This window comes from Delphinapterus leucas, chromosome 19 (genome assembly GCF_059928025.1).
Source record: "Delphinapterus leucas isolate spDelLeu-1000000601 "Yukka" chromosome 19, BTC_Dleu_Yukka2, whole genome shotgun sequence".
Classification (NCBI taxonomy): domain Eukaryota; kingdom Metazoa; phylum Chordata; class Mammalia; order Artiodactyla; family Monodontidae; genus Delphinapterus; species Delphinapterus leucas.
Genome location: NC_143147.1, coordinates 48,051,280 through 48,069,635, shown reverse-complemented (window position 1 = coordinate 48,069,635; position 18,356 = coordinate 48,051,280). Strand labels below are relative to the sequence as shown.

At 52.5% G+C, this 18,356-nt stretch overlaps 1 protein-coding gene across 2 annotated transcripts; it reads left to right on the top strand.

Moving 5' to 3' along the window:
- The first annotated feature begins 415 nt into the window (after positions 1-415).
- On the top strand, positions 416-10,523 carry CDK5RAP3 (CDK5 regulatory subunit associated protein 3). 2 transcript variants are annotated; one of them, XM_022558046.3, is made up of 14 exons: positions 416-490; positions 719-764; positions 3,361-3,492; positions 3,774-3,874; positions 4,229-4,277; positions 4,909-5,087; positions 5,326-5,462; positions 5,626-5,770; positions 6,152-6,262; positions 6,971-7,049; positions 7,622-7,710; positions 9,030-9,235; positions 9,950-10,121; positions 10,311-10,523. In XM_022558046.3, the coding sequence occupies exons 1-14, from the start codon at positions 485-487 to the stop codon at positions 10,491-10,493; spliced, it is 1,635 nt and encodes a 544-aa protein (XP_022413754.3). In that variant the 5' UTR covers positions 416-484; the 3' UTR covers positions 10,494-10,523. The 2 variants fall into 2 exon arrangements, with proteins under 2 accessions (XP_022413754.3, XP_022413755.3); XM_022558047.3 differs by having other exon boundaries at positions 417-490; positions 10,212-10,523.
- Positions 10,524-18,356: the final 7,833 nt, after the last annotated feature.

Here is an 18,356-nt window from a genome sequence, read left to right as displayed (position 1 = left end):
AGAGACCTTCAAACTACGGTCGATCGACGGTAAAGCAAGGCAAGGAGAGAGAAGGCATTTCTAACGACCTCCAGGTTCCTCAGGGGGGCGCTAGGACCTTTTCCGCAGACGCGTTAATCCTTGAGCAGAGGGCTCTACTCCTGCCTGGCCGGAAGCGGCCGGGATCGGCTCTTGGGCGCCGCCTGCCGCAATCGCGTCGCCACTGCAGCCCTTTCCGGGAGCCCCCGCCCCTCCACGGCCGTGAGCCCGCCTCACGCCTCCCATTGGCTGTCTCCCCTTCTCCCGCCCTTCCCGGGCTCAGCCACTCGGAGCCCCGGGGTGGGTGGGGCTTGAAGCCCGGGTGGAGCGCGCGCCCCGATTGGCTCTGAGGAAGGCGGTGACGTGGCCGGAGGAGACCTAAACTGAGGCTCAGCCACACCACCACTGGATTAGTGGTAGGCGGGGCGGGCCCGGGTCGGCGGCCGGAGGCGGAAGTGGTGGAAAGATGCAGGTGGGGGGACAGTAGCTGGGGAGGTGGGGGGCTGGGTTGGGACCCCTGAACTGAGTTCAGCCCGCCCGCCCGACCCTGATCTGCTTCCCGGGCTCCCTCCGGGGCGCGGCCCTCCCCGGCGCGTCGTGCTGGCCCCGCAGGGTGGCAGTTGGGTCGGTGAAATGAGCGCGCGAGTGGCTTGTTCGCTCCCAGGACTAACGCCCCGTTCCCCGCCGTGTTTCCCGCCAGGACCATCAGCACGTGCCCATCGACATACAGACCAGCAAACTGCTCGGTAGGAGGGGGCACCCCCGCTCAGCCAGCTATCAGGCGGAGGCCTGGCCCCTTTGCCCCCTGTCACCAACAGCTGGAGCCCCGACATCCCAAGGCCCCTGTTGAGGCGTTGACCACTCGCCTTGTTCTATGCCCCCATCTGTGGCCGGATTGCCCCGCTAAGAGGAGCGGGAAGGAAACAGACATAGAGTCTGTACTTGACCTGTGTTTTCTACTTTAATATTTATAACATGTGTTGTCAGTCATATCTTTCAGGCACAGAGAGGGTGAGGTGAGGGCTTACCTTAAAGATGGTCAGCTACTGAATGGCAGGGCTTCCCTGGTGGCGCAGTGGTTGAGAGTCCATCTGCCGATGCAGGGGACGCGGGTTCGTTCCCCGCTCCGGGAGGATCCCACATGCCGCGGAGCGGCTGGGTCCGTGGGCCGTGGCCGCTGAGCCTGCGCGTCCGGAGCCTGCGCTCCGCAACGGGAGAGGCCACAGCAGTGAGAGGCCCGCGTACCGCAAAAAAAAAAAAAAAAAAGGTCAGCTACTGAATGGCAGATCTGAAGTTAGAACCTAAGCCTGTCAGGTTCCAGTATCTATGCTTTTTTGTATTATGCTGAAAAAAACCCTTTTTAAAAAAAAAAAAAAGGTTCCATTTCCCCTTGATTTTAGGAGGAAGAGGGACATAGATCCAGTTGGAAAGAAAAACCTTTTAGTGGCCAGGCCATCTCCCTGCCATCTGTATCTGATCTATATACCTCCTCCCCAGTTCAGAGCCAGGGAAGGACCTCTTCATTCTGACCCCTCCAGGGCCACGCACAGCTCCTGGGTTTGTTTTATATATATATATATATATATATATGTATTTATTTATTTTTGGCTGTGTTGGGTCTTCGTTGCTGCGCGTGGGCTTTCTCTAGTTGCGGCCAGTGGGGGCCACTCGTTAATGGTGCACGGGCTTCTCATTGTGGTGGCTTCTCTTGTTGCGGAGCACGGGCTCTAGGCGTGTGGGCTTCAGTAGTTGTGGCACGTGGGCTCAGTAGTTGTGGCTCGCGGGCCCTAGAGTGCAGGCTCAATAGTTGTGGCGCACGGGCTTAGTTCCTCCGCGGCATGTGGGATCTTCCTGGACCAGGGCTCGAACCCGTGTCCCCTGCATTGGCAGGCGGATTTTTAACCACTGCGCCACCAGGGAAGCCCTGGATTGTTTTGATGCTGGTTTGTCATTAAGATGACATCTGTTTGCCTCATCCCTTTGCTTCTACTTCTGTGACATCTACAGAATTTTTCTTTCTGAAGATTTTAGAGGAATACAGTGGAGGGAATATAACTGATAACTAGTGTGGGCCCTCAGTGTTTGACCAGCTGGCAGATTTATTAACAAGGGCAAGGTGGCCACTTAGTGGAGCTTCTATAGTTTCGTTGCAGATTTGTCCCAGCTCTTCAGCCCACGTACACTCTTTTGTTGTTGTTGTTGTTGTTTTCGGTACGCGGGCCTCTCACTGTTGTGGCCTCTCCCATTGCGGAGCACAGGCCCCGGACGCGCAGGCCCAGCGGCCGTGGCTCACGGGCCTAGCCGCTCCGCGGCATGTGGTATCTTCCCGGACCAGGGCACGAACCCGTGTCCCCTGCATCGGCAGGTGGACTCTCAACCACTGCACCACCAGGGAAGCCCAGCACACGTACACTCTTGATGTCATGAATAGGACCAATAGAACAACAACCATTTATTGAGGGTTTATTCTATACAAGGTGCTGTTTTATGTGCTTGACATTATGAAAATGAAGATCACTACAATTCATTGAGCCCTTGCCATGTGTCAGACACAGCGCTCAGTGTTTTACCTTCATTCCCCCTTGTACTCAGTATCTTTTTCATCCCCATTTTACATGTAGGGAAACTGAGGCACAGAGAGGTTGAGAGACTTGCCCAAGAAAGTTAGTAATTAGAAGCCAGGACCATCTGACCACAAAGTCTAGCTCTTAGCTCTCTCCTACTGAGGAAATGTACATGGCTGTTATCCACCTATACCCTCTACTGAAAACACAGATCTGGGCCCAGAATCCAGGAGGTCAGTCACATGGGTATTCATGTGTGCAGGATGGTACTTCACTGGTAAGAAGAGACCAGTGTTATCTAGTCCTTAGGGCGCTGTAGGTAGTAGGGGCTTTGCAGTTATTCATTCATCTGGTATTTGGCATAACCATCTTGTATTTTCCATTGTCATGGTTAATCCCAGCCCTGAGGAAGTGGAAGTTGAATAGCGTCTGCTGTCAGTAAGAAAGATATAGTTATACGTGGAAGCAAAAATATCATGGAGAATATGGTCCAAATTGGCACTTTGATGTCAGGACCAATTTAAAGTTTTACTTTATCCCTGTGTTGAGGCAGTTGCTTTATAAAAGTCACACTGTGGATGAAGTCAGGTTGCCAGAGTCTATTTAGCCCCAAGCATCCCTTCGGGCCTGTCTTCATTCCCATCTTCCCGTGACCCCCACACCTTAACCAATATGAATACAACCTTTTAGCCAATGCCTTAGCATATTTCACTTGAATCAGTGATGGAATTTTGGCCATGGGAATGGAAATGCTGTGATTTGGGTGTTTCTCCTGTAGACTGGCTGGTGGACAGAAGGCACTGCAACCTGAAATGGCAGAGTCTGGTGTTGACCATCCGAGAGAAGATCAATGCCGCCATCCAGGACATGCCAGAGAGCCAAGAGATCGCCCAGCTGCTCTCTGGATCCTGTGAGTGCTTTGGGGCTACATTACTGGACCCCACCCCTTTCCTGGGGTGGTACATATCAGCTGAGCTGCTCCCTTTCCTTTAGCCATAGGGCTGACCCCTAAAGAAAGAGAGGTTTTTATTTGGGGTATAGATGCTTGTTTCTTTCAACACAAAATGATGAAGGGGAGAGCTATGCCTGCTAAAGTTACTAGCATATACATGAGTCAGCCATGCGTAGTGGCCACAGTGGGTGGGGAAGACACTGTAATTCTCAAAGTCTTTGTTCTTCCTTGCTTTCCAGACATTCACTACTTCCACTGCCTAAGAATTGTGGAGCTTCTCAAAGGCACTGAAGCCTCCACAAAAAATATTTTTGGCCGGTATTCTTCACAGCGAATGAAGGCAAGTGTGGGCGACGGTGGTAACACGCAGCTGGAGACCTCCAGTCCAGGGGGTCAGAGCCTGTCTGGTCTCGCTGAGGATCCAGTGGAGACGCCTACATAGAATATCTCCTCCACTTTCTCTCCGTCCCCACAGTTTATGCCAAAAGTAGATCCTACCCCTGGCTTTACATTTGCTTTGGGGATCGCTTGTTGGCACCACACTCTTAAAATAAAGTGGGTGGTCCAGCCAGCATTATGGAGGAGGACGGGGAGATGCAGAGACTGGGAGAGCCTCCCCGGCTGGGGACTGAGCTGGGATGCACTCAGCGGCTGCTGAGTTCTGTTCAGGCCCACTTCCTGTTTCTTTTCTTAGGATTGGCAGGAGATTGTAGCCCTATATGAGAAGGACAACACCTACCTAGGTAAGGTGGCCCAGCCCCGGAGTCCCAGTGTCCATGGGGAGGCCGACTCCCCAAGTTCTGAGACAGTGGGCTTCTAGGAGGCACAGTTCACGTGGGGGAAGAGGCTGGGGTGTAGATGTTTGTGAGGTGGGAAAATAAATTCCACGAAGCGTGTTGGGAGGAGGACGACCACCAAGCAGGTGTGTGCAGGTCTTCCACCAGTCACCTCCTGGTGACTGACTCGTCCACTGAGCACAAGAGGCACGGGTTGTCCTGGGAACTGTATCAGGGGCCTGAGGGAGTAACTAAAGGGCTGACTATAGTTCGGGTTGTGTTTTCTAATAGTATAAATAATTGTAATAGCTAATATTGACGGAACACCTACTAAATGCAAGGGATTGTACTTGTGTTTTATGTGGGTTCTCTCTCTTGATCTTCACGATAACTATTATTGCTCCTGTTTTATAGCTGAGGATTGGATTAGAGAGGTTAAATGACTGTCTTAGGTTCCACAGCCAGGAAGGGGAAGAGCTGGGAGGCCAACCCCGTGCTCTTCGCCACCCGACTGGGGTATGTTTGTGCGTGTCCTTGGGGCATGCCTGCCTTGTGGTGTGCAGATCTGGGGTGAACTTCCTGGGCCCTTCTTTCTCAGTGGAACTCTCCAGCCTCCTGGTTCGGAACGTCACCTACGAGATCCCCTCCCTGAAGAAGCAGATCGCCAAGTGCCAGCAGCTGCAGCAAGAATACAGCCGCAAGGAGGAGGAGGGCCAGGCGGGGGCTGCCGAGATGCGGGAGCAGTTCTACCACTCGTGCAAGCAGTATGGCATCACGGTGAGCGGGCATCACGGTGAGCGGCGGGTTCTTGCCGTGTCAGGAGGACGGACACCTGGGGCCTCTGTCTGTCTTCCTGGGCCCAACGCCTTTGCTTCTGGGAAGGGCTTCCTCTCAGCCTGGCTGGGCCCTTCTCAGGCCATTTTCTTGCCTGTCTCTAATCTTCAGGCGTATTCTTTAATCTGTTGTACTCTGCTTCCCACCACTTCTGTCTGAGCCCACCTCGTGGATCCTCTAGGGCGACAACGTCCAAAGAGAACTGCTGGCCCTGGTGAAGGACCTGCCGAGTCAGTTGGCTGAGATTGGGGCGGCGGCCCAGTCCCTGGGGGAAGCCATCGACCTGTACCAGGCCTGTGTGGGGTTTGTGTGTGAAAGGTACCGAGGGCCTGTTTCTCCCCAGTGGGGGGGACAGTTTAGCTACTTCCCCAGCTGTGCTCTCTTCTCCACTTGTATTTTCCCCACGTTACATCTGAGAGGCGGGGCCCATGCTGGCCTCCTGAGTGGGCAGCAGGAGGGTCAGCTGCCTTCTCCGTTGCAGCCGCACAGAGCAGGTGCTGCCGATGCTACGGTTTGTGCAGACGCGGGGGAACTCCACGGTGTATGAGTGGAGGACGGGCACGGAGCCCTCGGTGGTGGAGCGGCCGCACCTCGAGGAGCCCCCTGAGCAGGTGGAAGAAGACGCGGTAAGACAGGCCTAGTAAGAGCCGCTTCCTCCCCTCATACGCCGTCCACACCCCATTTGAGTTCAGAGTCCAGAGGGAAGAAAGGGGTATTCCTGTGAGAGAGACTAGGTGGAAGGGCCCGGAAGGCCCTACCCCTTTATTTTTGTGCCTTTCTTGAGGCCAGAGAAGAGATGAGCTCTGAAGAGGCCCAGCAAGCTGGTCAACTTTGAACTGGGACCCCTTCAGTCCCCTGAGCTCTCTGAAGATGGGCTCTCCTTTGGGAACTTGGAGGCCATTATGCTTAAACAGTGCACTCCCTACTGAAGCAGCTGAGGCCTAGGGGAAGGCAGGCCCCTTTATTCACCCATCTTCTGCGAGCTAACACTTTTTTCCCCCTTCCAGATTGACTGGGGCGACTTCGGGCTGGAGGTGGCGTCTGAAGGAGCTGACTCTGGCATCTCTGCCCAGGCTGCTGGAATTGACTGGGGCATCTCCCTGGAATCGGACTCAAAGGTTAGGATGCCCTCTCGGTCCATCTCTCTGAGGACTTTCTGTGATTGCTGCTTTGGTGATAAGAAAAGTGTTGTCTCTGTCTCTAAAGACATCAGATGAAGTTCATAGTTCTTGGACCAGGTGTAGTCCAGTGTGGGGCAGAGTTTCCAAAGTGACATATCAGAGTTTTGACCTCTTTCTTCTGGTGTTCGGGGCAGGTATGGGGATATAGGCAGGTGGTACCTACATGCATGGGCCCATAGTGCCATCTTTGCCACCTCCATCAGGGCCGCAATGTGCTGTCATTGAATTTTTTTTTTTTAGAGGAATTTTTTTTTTTAATTTATTTACTTTTGGCTGCGTTGGGTCTTCGTTGCTGCACGTGGGCTTCCTCTAGTTGGCGGTGAGCGGGGGCTACTCTTTGTTGCGATGCGCGGGCTTCTCATTGTGTTGGCTTCTCTTGTTGCGGAGCACGGGCTCTAGGCGCGCGGGCTTCAGTAGTTGTGGCACACGGGCTCAGTAGTTGTGGTGCACGGCCTTAGTTGCTCCACAACACGTGGGATCTTCCCGGACCAGGGCTCAAACCCATGTCCCCTGCATCGGCAGGTGGATTCTTAACCACTGCGCCACCAGGGAAGCCCTGAACTTTTGAGGGCTTTGGTTTATTCTGGCTCCCTTTACTGGGGAAAGTTCTCCCAACACTGCTGGGGTTCTTTACTCTCCACCCAGGAAGCTGGGGGTGGTGAGATAGACTGGGGAGACGATGCTGCTGCTCTGCAGATCACCGTGCTGGAAGCCGGAACCCAGGGTGAGTGCACCCCTCCCTGCAGCCCTTGCAGAGCCTGCCCCCATGTCTCTAGAAGCAAAGAAAAAGTACACTACCATGATTGGGCTTCTCAGACGTTTACCTGTTTTTTCAAAATCATGATGATGTGAGTTCAGGCGGATGCAGAGAAGTTCTTAAAATTAAATCTAGAAACTCTCAACTTTTTGGATACTGAATGTGGGTCAGCTGTTCTCTGGGGAGGTTCCGAGAGGGCTGATAGGCTCTGAGGCCTGACCTGGTCCCCACCTCCCCATAAGCTGAGAGTAGGGATCTGAGCCACTAGAGGGCAGTGCAGGATGAGACTTCACGTCCACTAGAGCGAAGGAACTTTCCATTCTTTGGAACTCAGCTCTGTGGTCCTCCTCACAGACTTGGGTTGGCATTAGTGCCTGATTAGGGCTGAGACAAATGGGAAAGGGTAACCTTTCCCACTTGGGTTGGAACAGGAAGTGGGCTTACTGCAGTGTCTGTGTCCATATTAACCCACCAGGACTTCTCAAACTGAGAGTCTTCTCCAGTCCTCAGCAACTTTATCACTTCTCTCTTCCTGGCAGCTCCCAAAGGTGTTGCTAGGGGCCCAGATGCTCTGACACTTCTTGAATACCCTGAGACCCGGAATCAGTTCATCGATGAGCTCATGGAGGTACCTTTGTCCTCTGGGTGATGCGGGGGGAGGCCTGGCACCAGCATAGGCGGCATCGCTCCAGATACCTTACCTGACCCTTCCTTTTTGTGTAAGGGTGCTGAGCACTTTCCTTGTTCTGGAGCAGGGACTCACGTATTATGAGGCTCCCCCATTCATTCAGCTGTGTTTATCATGTACTTCCTAAGCCCCTGGCACTGTCTTGAGGTGCCGAGCAGCGAACAAATCAAAGTCTTTGACCTCATGGATCTTATATCCTAGTGGGGAAGGCAGACAAGAAACAAGAAAAACAAGTAAAATATGTAGTGTGTCAGGTGTTAACGTAAGTGCCATGGAGAAAGAGAGCTGGGGAGGGAGATGGGGTTACTGGGAAGGGCTGCAGTTTTATGTTGGTGGTCAGAGAAGGCCTTGTTGCCAAGGTGACCAGTAAGTCAAGACCTGCAGTGGGTGCAGAGAGAGCCATGCTGATATCTGGCAGAAGAGTTTTCCAGGCAGGGGGAGCAATGCAGAAGCTTTGAGGTGGGAGGTGTCCTGCACGTGTGATGAACAAGGAGGCCACTGTGGCTGAGCAGGGGAGCTGGGGGAAGTAGAAGAGCCCAGAGAGCTGAAGGGAGTTGGAAATTTGGCTTTTACTCTGAGGGAACTGGGAAGCTGTTGGAGGTTTGGTGCGACATGTTCTCGTTTGTGTTTTAGTATCATCACTGTGGCTAAAGTATCCAGCAGCCTAGAGTAAGGAGCCAGTGTTCTTGGCTCTTCTTTCTGGGACTGGGAAGCAGGGGACTTGTCTTTGTTAATCTCTGAGTCTGTCCATTTCTCGGTGGCCTGCTGGCTGGGGAGGGCCTCATGGAAGGCCTTGTCCTCGCGAGTCTAGTTCAAGTTTCCATGGTCCAATAAAAGTGACAAGATATGCGGCTGGTTCTCAGATTCTTCCTAGCCTTTTCTTAATCCAGGGCTTCTCAAACATGGATTCCTATTCCCTGAATCTCATTCTTCCTATGGAGAGAAAATACCGTCACTGGGCAGAGAGAACCCTTTGAATCTCTGCATCGTAGTTATGTGCCGCATAGCCTGGGAGGAAGGAGAGGGGTCCAGGGCCAGGTAGGGCCTGAGACAGCAATGAGGGACTGAAGGGTGATGGTGGAGGCTGCCCCAAACTCCCACGTTATAGTTGGTGAGTTTCTAGCAATAAAAATGTTCAGAGGAAATAACTGCTCCTCAACCAGCATCTAACCCTCACCTTATTCTTCATTTTGACCAGCCTGAGGGCCTAGTTTCTGAGTTCTTTTCTCGGTTTGAACCAAATCCTCTTCTGTCCTCAGCTTGAGATCTTCTTGTCCCAGAGAGCAGTGGAGATGAGTGAGGAGGCAGACATCCTGTCTGTGAGCCAGTTCCAGCTGGCTCCAGCCATCCTGCAGGGCCAGACCAAAGCAAAGATGGTCACCATGGCGTCGGCACTGCAGGATCTGATTGGCCAGCTCACCAGTCTTCGAATGCAGCACCTGTTTATGATCCTGGCCTCACCAAGGTCTGGCTTTCCCCTTGATGTTGGGCTGTTCAGGGCATGCTGCAGGGCCCTGCCATCTCGGGCAGCCCTGACTCCTTTTTTTTTTTATATAAATGTATTTTATTTATTTATTTATTTATCTATTTATGGCTGTGTTGGGTCTTCATTGCTGCGTGTGGGCTTTCTCTAGTTGCGGCGAGCGGGGGCTTATCATTGTGTTGGCTTCTCTTGTTCCGGAGCACGGGCTCTAGGCACGTGGGCTTCAGTAGTTGTGGCTCGCGGGCTCTAGAGCGCAGGCTCAGTAGTTGTGGCGCACGGGCTTAGTTGCTGCACGGCATGTGGGATCTTCCCGGACCAGGGCTCGAACCCATGTCTCCTGCATTGGCAGGCAGATTCTTAACCACTGCGCCACCAGGGAAGCCCCAGCCAGCCCTGACTCCTTGTTTCCTCGTCTCCATGACCCCTTAGACCTCATCCCTGCCTCCCATAACTGCACCATCCCAACAAGGGATGGTGGTTCTCTTTGGGGCAAGATGGGGTGGTTTGAGGTATGCAGGCAGAATCTGCTTCCCCTGTAGGATGGGGAAGTGGGAGTGGTATTCCTTGCAAGAAAGGATTGAAGGATGTGGAGGCTGAGAGGTCAATTAGAGACTTGGTTTCCTGAGCCTCAGCAGTTGCATGGGGACACCCAGGTTGCCCAGCGACACCAAACACTTACCTGAGTGCCCGGCCCAGGTATGTGGACCGAGTGACTGAGCTCCTCCAGCAGAAGCTGAAGCAATCCCAGCTGCTGGCTTTGAAGAAAGAGCTCATGCTGCAGAAGCAGCAGGAAGCCCTTCGGGAGCAGGCGGCTCTGGAGCCCAAGCTGGACCTGCTGCTGGAGAAGACCAAGGAGCTGCAGAAGCTGGTGAGACAGGGAAGGCAAGCCCACCCAGTTGCTGCAGAATGAGGTCCCTTTGTCTCTGCTTCCTGCCCACTCTGTATCACTGTCTTTCAGATTGAAGCTGACATTTCCAAAAGGTACAATGGGCGCCCCGTGAACCTGATGGGAACCTGTCTGTGACATGCTCCCCGTTCTTCCTGCCTGTCTTCTCAGCCTTCAGGATGGAGGAGGGACAGCCAGGAGCCCTTCCCATCAAGAGACCAGGCTGACTGGAGGACAGAAAGCCCCAAGATGGAACCGTCTGTACTCTCTGCAAGAAGCTGTCTTAATTGGTCCTGTGACCCGTCAGCCTCAAACCACAACTTCTGCTCTTCCTCATTATCTAGTTGGACTTAATAAAAGAGGAAGGGACTCTTGTTTCACTACTGATAGTGCCGTTTTCTGGGCCTGGGGTTGAGGCTGCATGGGGTTCTTGATCCTGTGGAGTGCCAGGTTGGGGACTTTTCCTCTTTGCTTCTGGTGACGGGGGTGGGCCCCGATTAGTATCTACAAATGGTTCAGCAAGGGGCTCTGGGGTAGCTGAGTCAGCTGGGCCCCTTTCTCTCCATAGCCAGGCCCAGACTGCCCCACTCGGGCCAGAAGCCCAAGGGGAGCAGTCAAGTGGCAGCCTTGTTGGAGCCAGCAAAGCTGTATTTTCCTTTTAATCACTGCTTACCTCTAGGCAGAGGGAAAATGCGGTTTGCGGAGGAAGGGTCTGATAAACAAGGTGGAGACAGGAGTTGTCACCTTCACAAGCTGCCTGTCCACTTCCTACCCATAACTGGCTGCTCTGTGATTGGGTAGAGCCCACCCCAGGCTAGCACCCTTCTCCCCAGCCACCTACCCATCCCCATTTCCCAGGAAGGGTAGGGGTTGGGGGTGGCCAGCAATTCGATTTTAATTTCATAGCAGAGCAGTTGATTCATGGCTCTTTGTCGCTGGCGTTGACTCCCGTAATGACTTTCCATCAAAATGAAAAGTGGAGTGACACCACTCATTATTCCTGCTGCTTGTTATCTCAGTTCTGGGGAGGGCCGCCCCCTCCCTGCTGCCTTTCAGCCGTCCTGGACAGTGAGTGATGGCCCCTATTAATCACCGACCCCGCGGACTCCAGCGGACACACGCTATCCAGAGGAGAGAGAGATAAGGTGGCATGAACTGCTCGAAGCCGCTCCTATCAATTAATGTCAGCCCATCACTTCCCCCCAATCTTTGCCTGTTCACCTTCCTCCTTTTGGGGGGATTGAAAGTCTAGGAACTGAAGATGGAAAAATATTGGTATGGAATGTCGAGGTAAAACTGTCCTTGGAATAGAAGGACATCGAGGGGCCTGAGCGGGCTGCATCCTGCCCTCAGCTGCTGTGAAGGCTCTCGGCGGGGGGCGCTGTCTGCGTCTCTCAGTCCCTTTCTCTCTGAGAGAATGTCCACTACCTCCTGGCCCACCTGTTTGGCGGCTGGCTCCACTGGCCTTCTGGCCTGCTCCTGGCAGCTGCCACCAGCTCACCGAGGCATGCTACGCCTGCCCACTCTAATGTCCCTCATCCAGTCACCAGCTATTACGTGGGCTCTTTGCTCGCTGGCGCCCAGCTTTGGGGAGAAGCCTTGTGGTCATGTGACCATGGCAGGCTGGGTTCAGGCCTCCGAAGCTCTTGCTTCTGCCCTCGCAGAGGAATGCCTTGCTTGCCTTCTCTGCCCTGCCTGGGGCCAACGGGGGACATCGGATGTGCTGAAATTTGGCCATCTTTGCAGGACAGGAAGTGGGTTTAACAGAAGGTTTTCTCAGCAGAGTTTGGCCACCTTGGCAAGCAGTGGGGCTAGGGGACTGTTCTCTCAGAGGAATTGGGCTCATTTCACTGCTTAGCTGGTGAAACGAAGGCCCACTCAACCCCTAGGTTCATGTAACTGGTTTCTTAAAAGCCTTTGACTCCATAACATTGGATTTATTCTCCAGAATCTTTAGCCCCATTTGGCTTTGACCCTTTGCTTTGCTTCCTGGGTCCCACTTTCCTGACCACCCTATGGCACTGAAGATCCCGCCTGGCTGTTTGACCCCTCAGGAGGGCAGCTCTGTGTCTTTCCGATCTGCTCCCAGTGTTCCCTGAGCATCACTCTGATTGCATTTAGGTTCCTGCTTGTTCGTCTCAGAGTCGCCTCAGAAGTTGTGAGGATCAAATGAGTTAATGTGCACAGAGGTCTTAGAACAGTGCTTGGCACAGAGTAAGTGCTCGCTGGAGAAACGTGAGCTCTTACTTTGGGTTTGTGAAACAATGCTAAGGACTCTTCATTCTGTTTCCTTCTTGGAAGGGGGAGGTGAGAGGTTCCTTGTAGAGCTTGAAGACCAAGTTCTGAGCAGTCAGGTTTCTGGAATTGCCAAAACAAACAACAGGGAATTCCTGGGCGGTCTAGTGGTTAGGACTCCACGCTTCCACTACCAGGGGTCCGGGTTCCATCGCTGGTCGGGGAACTAAGATCCCTCAAGCCACGTGGCATGGCCACAAAAATTAATAAATAAAAATTTAAAAAAAAACAGGGAGAGAGAAAGAGGAGATGAGCCCAGATTACACCCTTGGAATCCTTAGTTTGATGAGAATTGTATTGTCAAGAACACATTCTACTTTTATGATTACTTCAGTGCCGCCTCTTCCCAGAGAAGATTTAAGGCTCTCACTACGTAAGCTAAGTCCAGTCATTACCTGCTTCAGATAAGGAAAGAGTCACCTTTCCAAAATCCTCTCACCCAGCCAAATCCAGCCAATGCCCAAGCCTACTCACCATCTCTCTGCTCAAATGAAGTCTTTCTTCCTGCATAGACGCTACTGTGTCCTTTCGAAGTCTGGTTCTCAAAGTGTAGGATCCATTTGCACTGCAGCCCACGATGGTTGACCGTGAATGTGGGCTAAGTAGAGTGCTAATGATTACTCATCTGGGTTCTGGCTGCCCACTAAGGGCTTGCCAGGGAGATGTGGGGTCCTACACATCTAGAACTAGTTTCCCAAAGCCAGTGTGGGGCAGGGGATTATCTGCATCATTCAGGCCAAAAACCTCACTCATATGATCTGCTCCAGAGAATTGGCCTGGAGCTGAGGACCAAAAAAAAAAAAGCAGATCCCAGGCCTTGGGGAACAGGAGCTAATCCTGCTCTCGTGTCTCTCTGTCTCCCTCGTTAATTCTACAGGTGTTGCTTACACAGTTTCTCCCCTAGAAACAGATCCTGCGGCTCTTCCTGCCTTTTCATCCACCTGCCTGTCCTGTTACTACAATTCTATTTCATCTTTTTTCTTTTTTTAGCTGCACCATGCAGCTTGCAGGATCTTGGTTCCCCAACCAGGGCCCGGGCCCTCGACAGTGAAAGCGCAGAGTCCTAACCACTGGACCGCCAGGGAATTCCCCATTTCCTCTTTTTTTTTTTTTTTAAATTAAAAATTTTTTTTTGGCTGTGCCATGCAGCTTGTGGGATTTTAGTTTCCTGACCAGGGATTGAAGCCGGGCCCTTGGCAGTGAGAGCGCCAAGTCCTAACCACCGGACCACCAGGGGATTCCCATCCCCTATTTCATCTTTTTTTTTTTTCCCCTATTTCATCTTCTAATTGCCACTTGTTTATTTTCCTCTCCTCCCCATTCCTGTACACACACACACACACACACACACACACACACACACACACACAATCTAATAACAGTAACAAGAAGACAGCAGGCAAAGCAACGCGATAGTGATTAGCATCTTCTCTAGATCTAGACTGCCTGGGTCAAATCCTGGCTCTGCTCTTGCTACCAGTGTGATCTCAGGTGAGTCCCTGGACCTCTCTGCACCTCATTTCCTTCACCAGTGAAATGAGAACAATACTACCAACCTCAGGGTGGGTAGCTGTAGTGAACGTGTGCAGCACCCAGATGGTGCCTGACATGGGAAGACTCACCTGTCAGCTTGTGAGGGGTGGTGGACTGCAAATAGCCTGGACTGAGGTTAGAAACCTGTGTTCGGGTCCTGGTTCCATATGTCCCAGATATCCTGACATGTCCCAAACCAACCCCATTATCATCCCCATCCCACCCTGCATCCCTCCCTGATATCTGCTATTTCTGTTCTATCAACAGGCTCCCAGTCTCTGCTGGCTCACCTCTAATCCACCTTTTCCATGTGCTTTGTCACCCTAATCATTTCCCTACTTAGAAACTCTGATGCCCCCTCAGCTCCCCAGATTCCTAGTGTAGCAGGCCAGCCCTTGATATTCGGACCTCCCCCTAACTTTCCGGCCTGGGTATCCACGCAAAACAGCAAACCCACGTGTGTCCCCAAACCTCTTCTTGGCCCCTCCTAGCCTTTCTGACCCAGCTAAGTTGAGGCCCGAACGCATCTCTGTGGACATTGCCAGTTCCCAGGCAGAATGAGCCCCTCCCTCCTTGGCAGCATCCCTGAAGCTGTGTGTAGATGCCCTTCGGGGAGCACCTATCAACTATATGACAGTGCCTTCGTATGGTGTGCGCCCCAGACTGAACTGCTTAAGAGCAGGGACTGGGTCTTGCTCATTTTTGTGTCCCCTTTGGAATCTCAAACTTAAGTTCTCCAAACTTCAGTTGACTTAAGTCAACTGGGCCTCAACTCACTTTGCCTTCTAAAATGTTATGCTCACGTGGCTCACAACTAAGCAAAAAAAGAAAAGTCCCATAAAGAAGTTTGGGAAGAAAATTGGGTTTAAGCAGGCTTTTAAAAATGAACCAATGGTCAGACTAAAATCTGATCCACAGCTATCCCGTGAGTATGCCTGACCTGAGAGGATCTCCTGGGCCTGCCTCTCTTCTCTCCCTGTTTGGTTGAGGGCTCTTCTAGAGAGGAGAGCTGCTGTCCCATCCTCTTGCAGATCTCATTGCTTCATAGACCCAGGTCTGCTGCCGAAGCTGGGGTCACCACCCCCACCCCCACCGCTTACTGAGTGCTGCCCACGTGCTGGGCTCTGAACAAGCTGTTCTGCACCCCGAGTAATCAGGCCCCAGGAGCTGCTCCCAGGCTGCAAGGCAGATCCCAGGGCCCAGGAGGAGGGTGTCAAGCCTGCTCCCAGGCTAAGAAGCCCAGGGTGCCAGCTGACCGCAGATCTCCGTGTCCTCCAGATGCCCTTCCTCTCAGGCGGTGTGTACCTCGGCCCTGAGTAAACTCTTACCTATCCTGCCTGCCACCTTCCTCTCATTCCCCAGGCTACAAAGAGAACCAGTTTGAATATTTAAACTTCTCCTGCGTGTCTAAATAAAAAGTTCTGCACTATTTAACGCCCCAGCTATCCATAAGTGTCAGAGCTGCCCTCTCCCTTCCAGCCTTCCCCTCCCTCCCTCTCGCCCAAACCTCGTGCAGCAAAGCCATTTGTCAAAGCCCTGCCGCAGGCTGCGCTTGGCTGTGTCTGAAAGGACAAGCGCCCCATGGGGGGGGGGCGGGGGATGAACGGAGGGGCTACTATGCAAATTGCTGCTTAATCTGCAGAGAAACACCCAGGCTTTGGGGAGACGCTCATTACTTCTTTTAACTGTGATTAACAGGCAAATTAAACCCAAGCCCTTAACTCTCTCCTGGCAGAGGACTCGAACGCAGAACCCTGGGCCGGTGTGGGTGGAGGGAGGCACTCGTCTGTAGCTGTGGCCCGGGGACCAGGATCGAGGAGCACAAGGGCTGCGCCTTAACCATCGTCATCGTTGTGGGGTAGGAGAGAGGGGAGCCCCGAGTGGCGGGGAGCAGATCCAGCACAACTTCACACGTGGGGAAGGGGGTACTCCGTGCCATCTTTTGGGTTTCTTTCAGCCACTTGAGAAAGAACAAGGTCGTGGCCCTGGATTTGCTGCCCTTCTTTTCCCTGACCAAAAAAAAAAAAAAAGTGAGAGAGCCCCTTAGGCCTCACCCGCCAGGACCTGCTGATGGTGTGACCAATGCGGCTTTAGCCCCAAGCCTGGGGCTGGAAACATGTGTCTAAGGGGCCTCCAGAAATTCAACTCCAGAAATGACCTTGGGCCCAGGGAGGAGGGCGGAGGACTGTTTTTATGGGAGTAGAGACCCTGGGAATAGTCTTGCTACAGGTTATACAGGTCATAAGTTTACACGGTCGAACACCCATGTTAGAAGGGATCAAAGGTCCAAGGCATCTCTCTCTGTTTCTTACTCCATCCAAGTGTGTGTGTGTGTGTGTGTGTGTGAAAATACCTGACCCAGCTCAGAACATAAAATTGACCACTTTAACCCTTTGTGCAGGGACTTCCCTGGCAGTCCAGTGGTTAAGACTCTGCGCTTCCACTGCAGGCAGCACAGGTTCAATCCCTGGTCAGGAACTAGGATCCCACATGCCACGTGGAGCAGCCAAAAAAAAGCCCAAAAAAACCCCTTTGTGCAGGTACATGGCATTGTGCATTCAGTGGCATTAAGTGCATTCACGTCGTCGTGCAACCATCCCCACCACTCATTCCATCTGGTTTTGCAGATTATCTAGCTGTCCCATCAGACCTATAACCACCTCTAACAAAAAGCAACAAGTGAGGCAGAACTCTACAGGTAGAAGAGTTCTGTTTGAAATGGAGAAAATTGGGGAACGCCAGCTGGAGCACCGGTGGTTGAAAGGGAGGCCTCATGCTCAGGAGGCAGACTGGGTGGAAATCCTGTAGGGACTCCCCGTTAAAGGCAGGTCCCCTAAGCCCGAGTGATTAGGAGGTGAAAGATGACATACAAGGGTGACGGACTGTCTGTCAACCTGACGGGGCCGAGGAGAGACATGGCCCCGTATTTATTTTGTCGTCGTCGAGTGGATCAGTAGGTCTGTCATAGAAACCAGGCCTGACAGCTCTCTCAGCAACTCAGCTCTCTTCTCTTAACTCCCGCATCCCAGCTCCACCATCTATTAAAACATCCCGGGCTGTCAGGGATATTAAAAGGCTCTGTCACTCCTCTTAAAACAGTCATAAATACAATCTGGACACGAGCATTTGGGCAGGAGCCCCACTGCTGAATGGGAAGAGACAACAGCAGCGACGCCTGCCTTTCTTGACAGCCAAGGCTCAAGCGAGGAGCCCTGGACTCCTCTCCTTTTTCTCTCAAATGCAAGAATCAGGGCCGTCTCCAACATCTGCTGAAGCCTGGCATTTTGAAACAACTGTTCTCGAGCATAGGATGTTGCCTTAGTGTGTGTGACCACAAGCCTCGTGTTATCTCTGCTGCCCGGTGCACCCAAACTGCACCTGTTCTAAATGTTTGCCTGTGCAGCTGCTTCCTAAGCCTCCCGACGTGGGGCAGTGCGGGGAGGAACCAAAAGGTAGCGAGAGAGCCCCAAGTTCTTCTTCTTCCATGATGGGATTTGCCTTCTGTCCCTCTTCTATCCTCCCTGCCCCATGCAGCCTCATGACTGACCAACCTTGGAAGGAGAGCCTTAGGCCAGAGGCTTCCCAGAGTACAGGCTGGAACTTGTAATTTTGCCCAATTGGAGGACTCCAGTCAGCCCTGGATCCTTTTATTGTGGCGGGGGAGGGCGGCATCTTAGTTTCCCGACCAGGGATCAATCTCAGCAGTGGTTGAGATTGCCAAATGGTCCTAGCCACTGGACCGCCAGGGAATTCCTTGGCCCGGAATCCTTGAGTCTCTCCAAACTATGGAATCACAAATCTTTCTGCCTGGAAACTTCTGGCTCTCAAAGAGGGAATTCCTTTCCTTTCTACATCTCTGATCAGAACACATGGCCTCTGACTTCTTGCTAGGAGCTAGCCCCTCTTTTCAAGAACATCCTATCTGCAATGGAGGACATTTCTCCAGGTTGCTGCAGGGATACCAAGGCATAGAGCCAAAGACCAGCCACATCCCCTGGCAAATTCCGACCCTGGGCTCTATCTCTGTCCGTTGGGCTAGGTATTCACCAAATGCCTAGTTTACAGAAACATACAAAGGCCCTGCGTTGACATCAGGGCAGCACCCAGGACACTGGCATCTTGAAATGTCCTGTCTTCTGCCCACCCAGTGGTGCGTTCGATGGCTGGAATCACTTCCCATCCCAGTACTTCCAGTTAGCTTTGGATATTTTTGTAAACTATGGACTATTATTTTTTTTTTTCCCAACAAATTTACCTTCTCAGTAGCTTTTTCCAAATAGTTCATGTCAAGGAGTGTCAGACTTATATCCTTTCTTTCTACAAGATGTATTACATGCCTACCTTATTCGGTTGTGCCGCCCCAGAGGGCAGAACTAGGCCTGTGTGTGG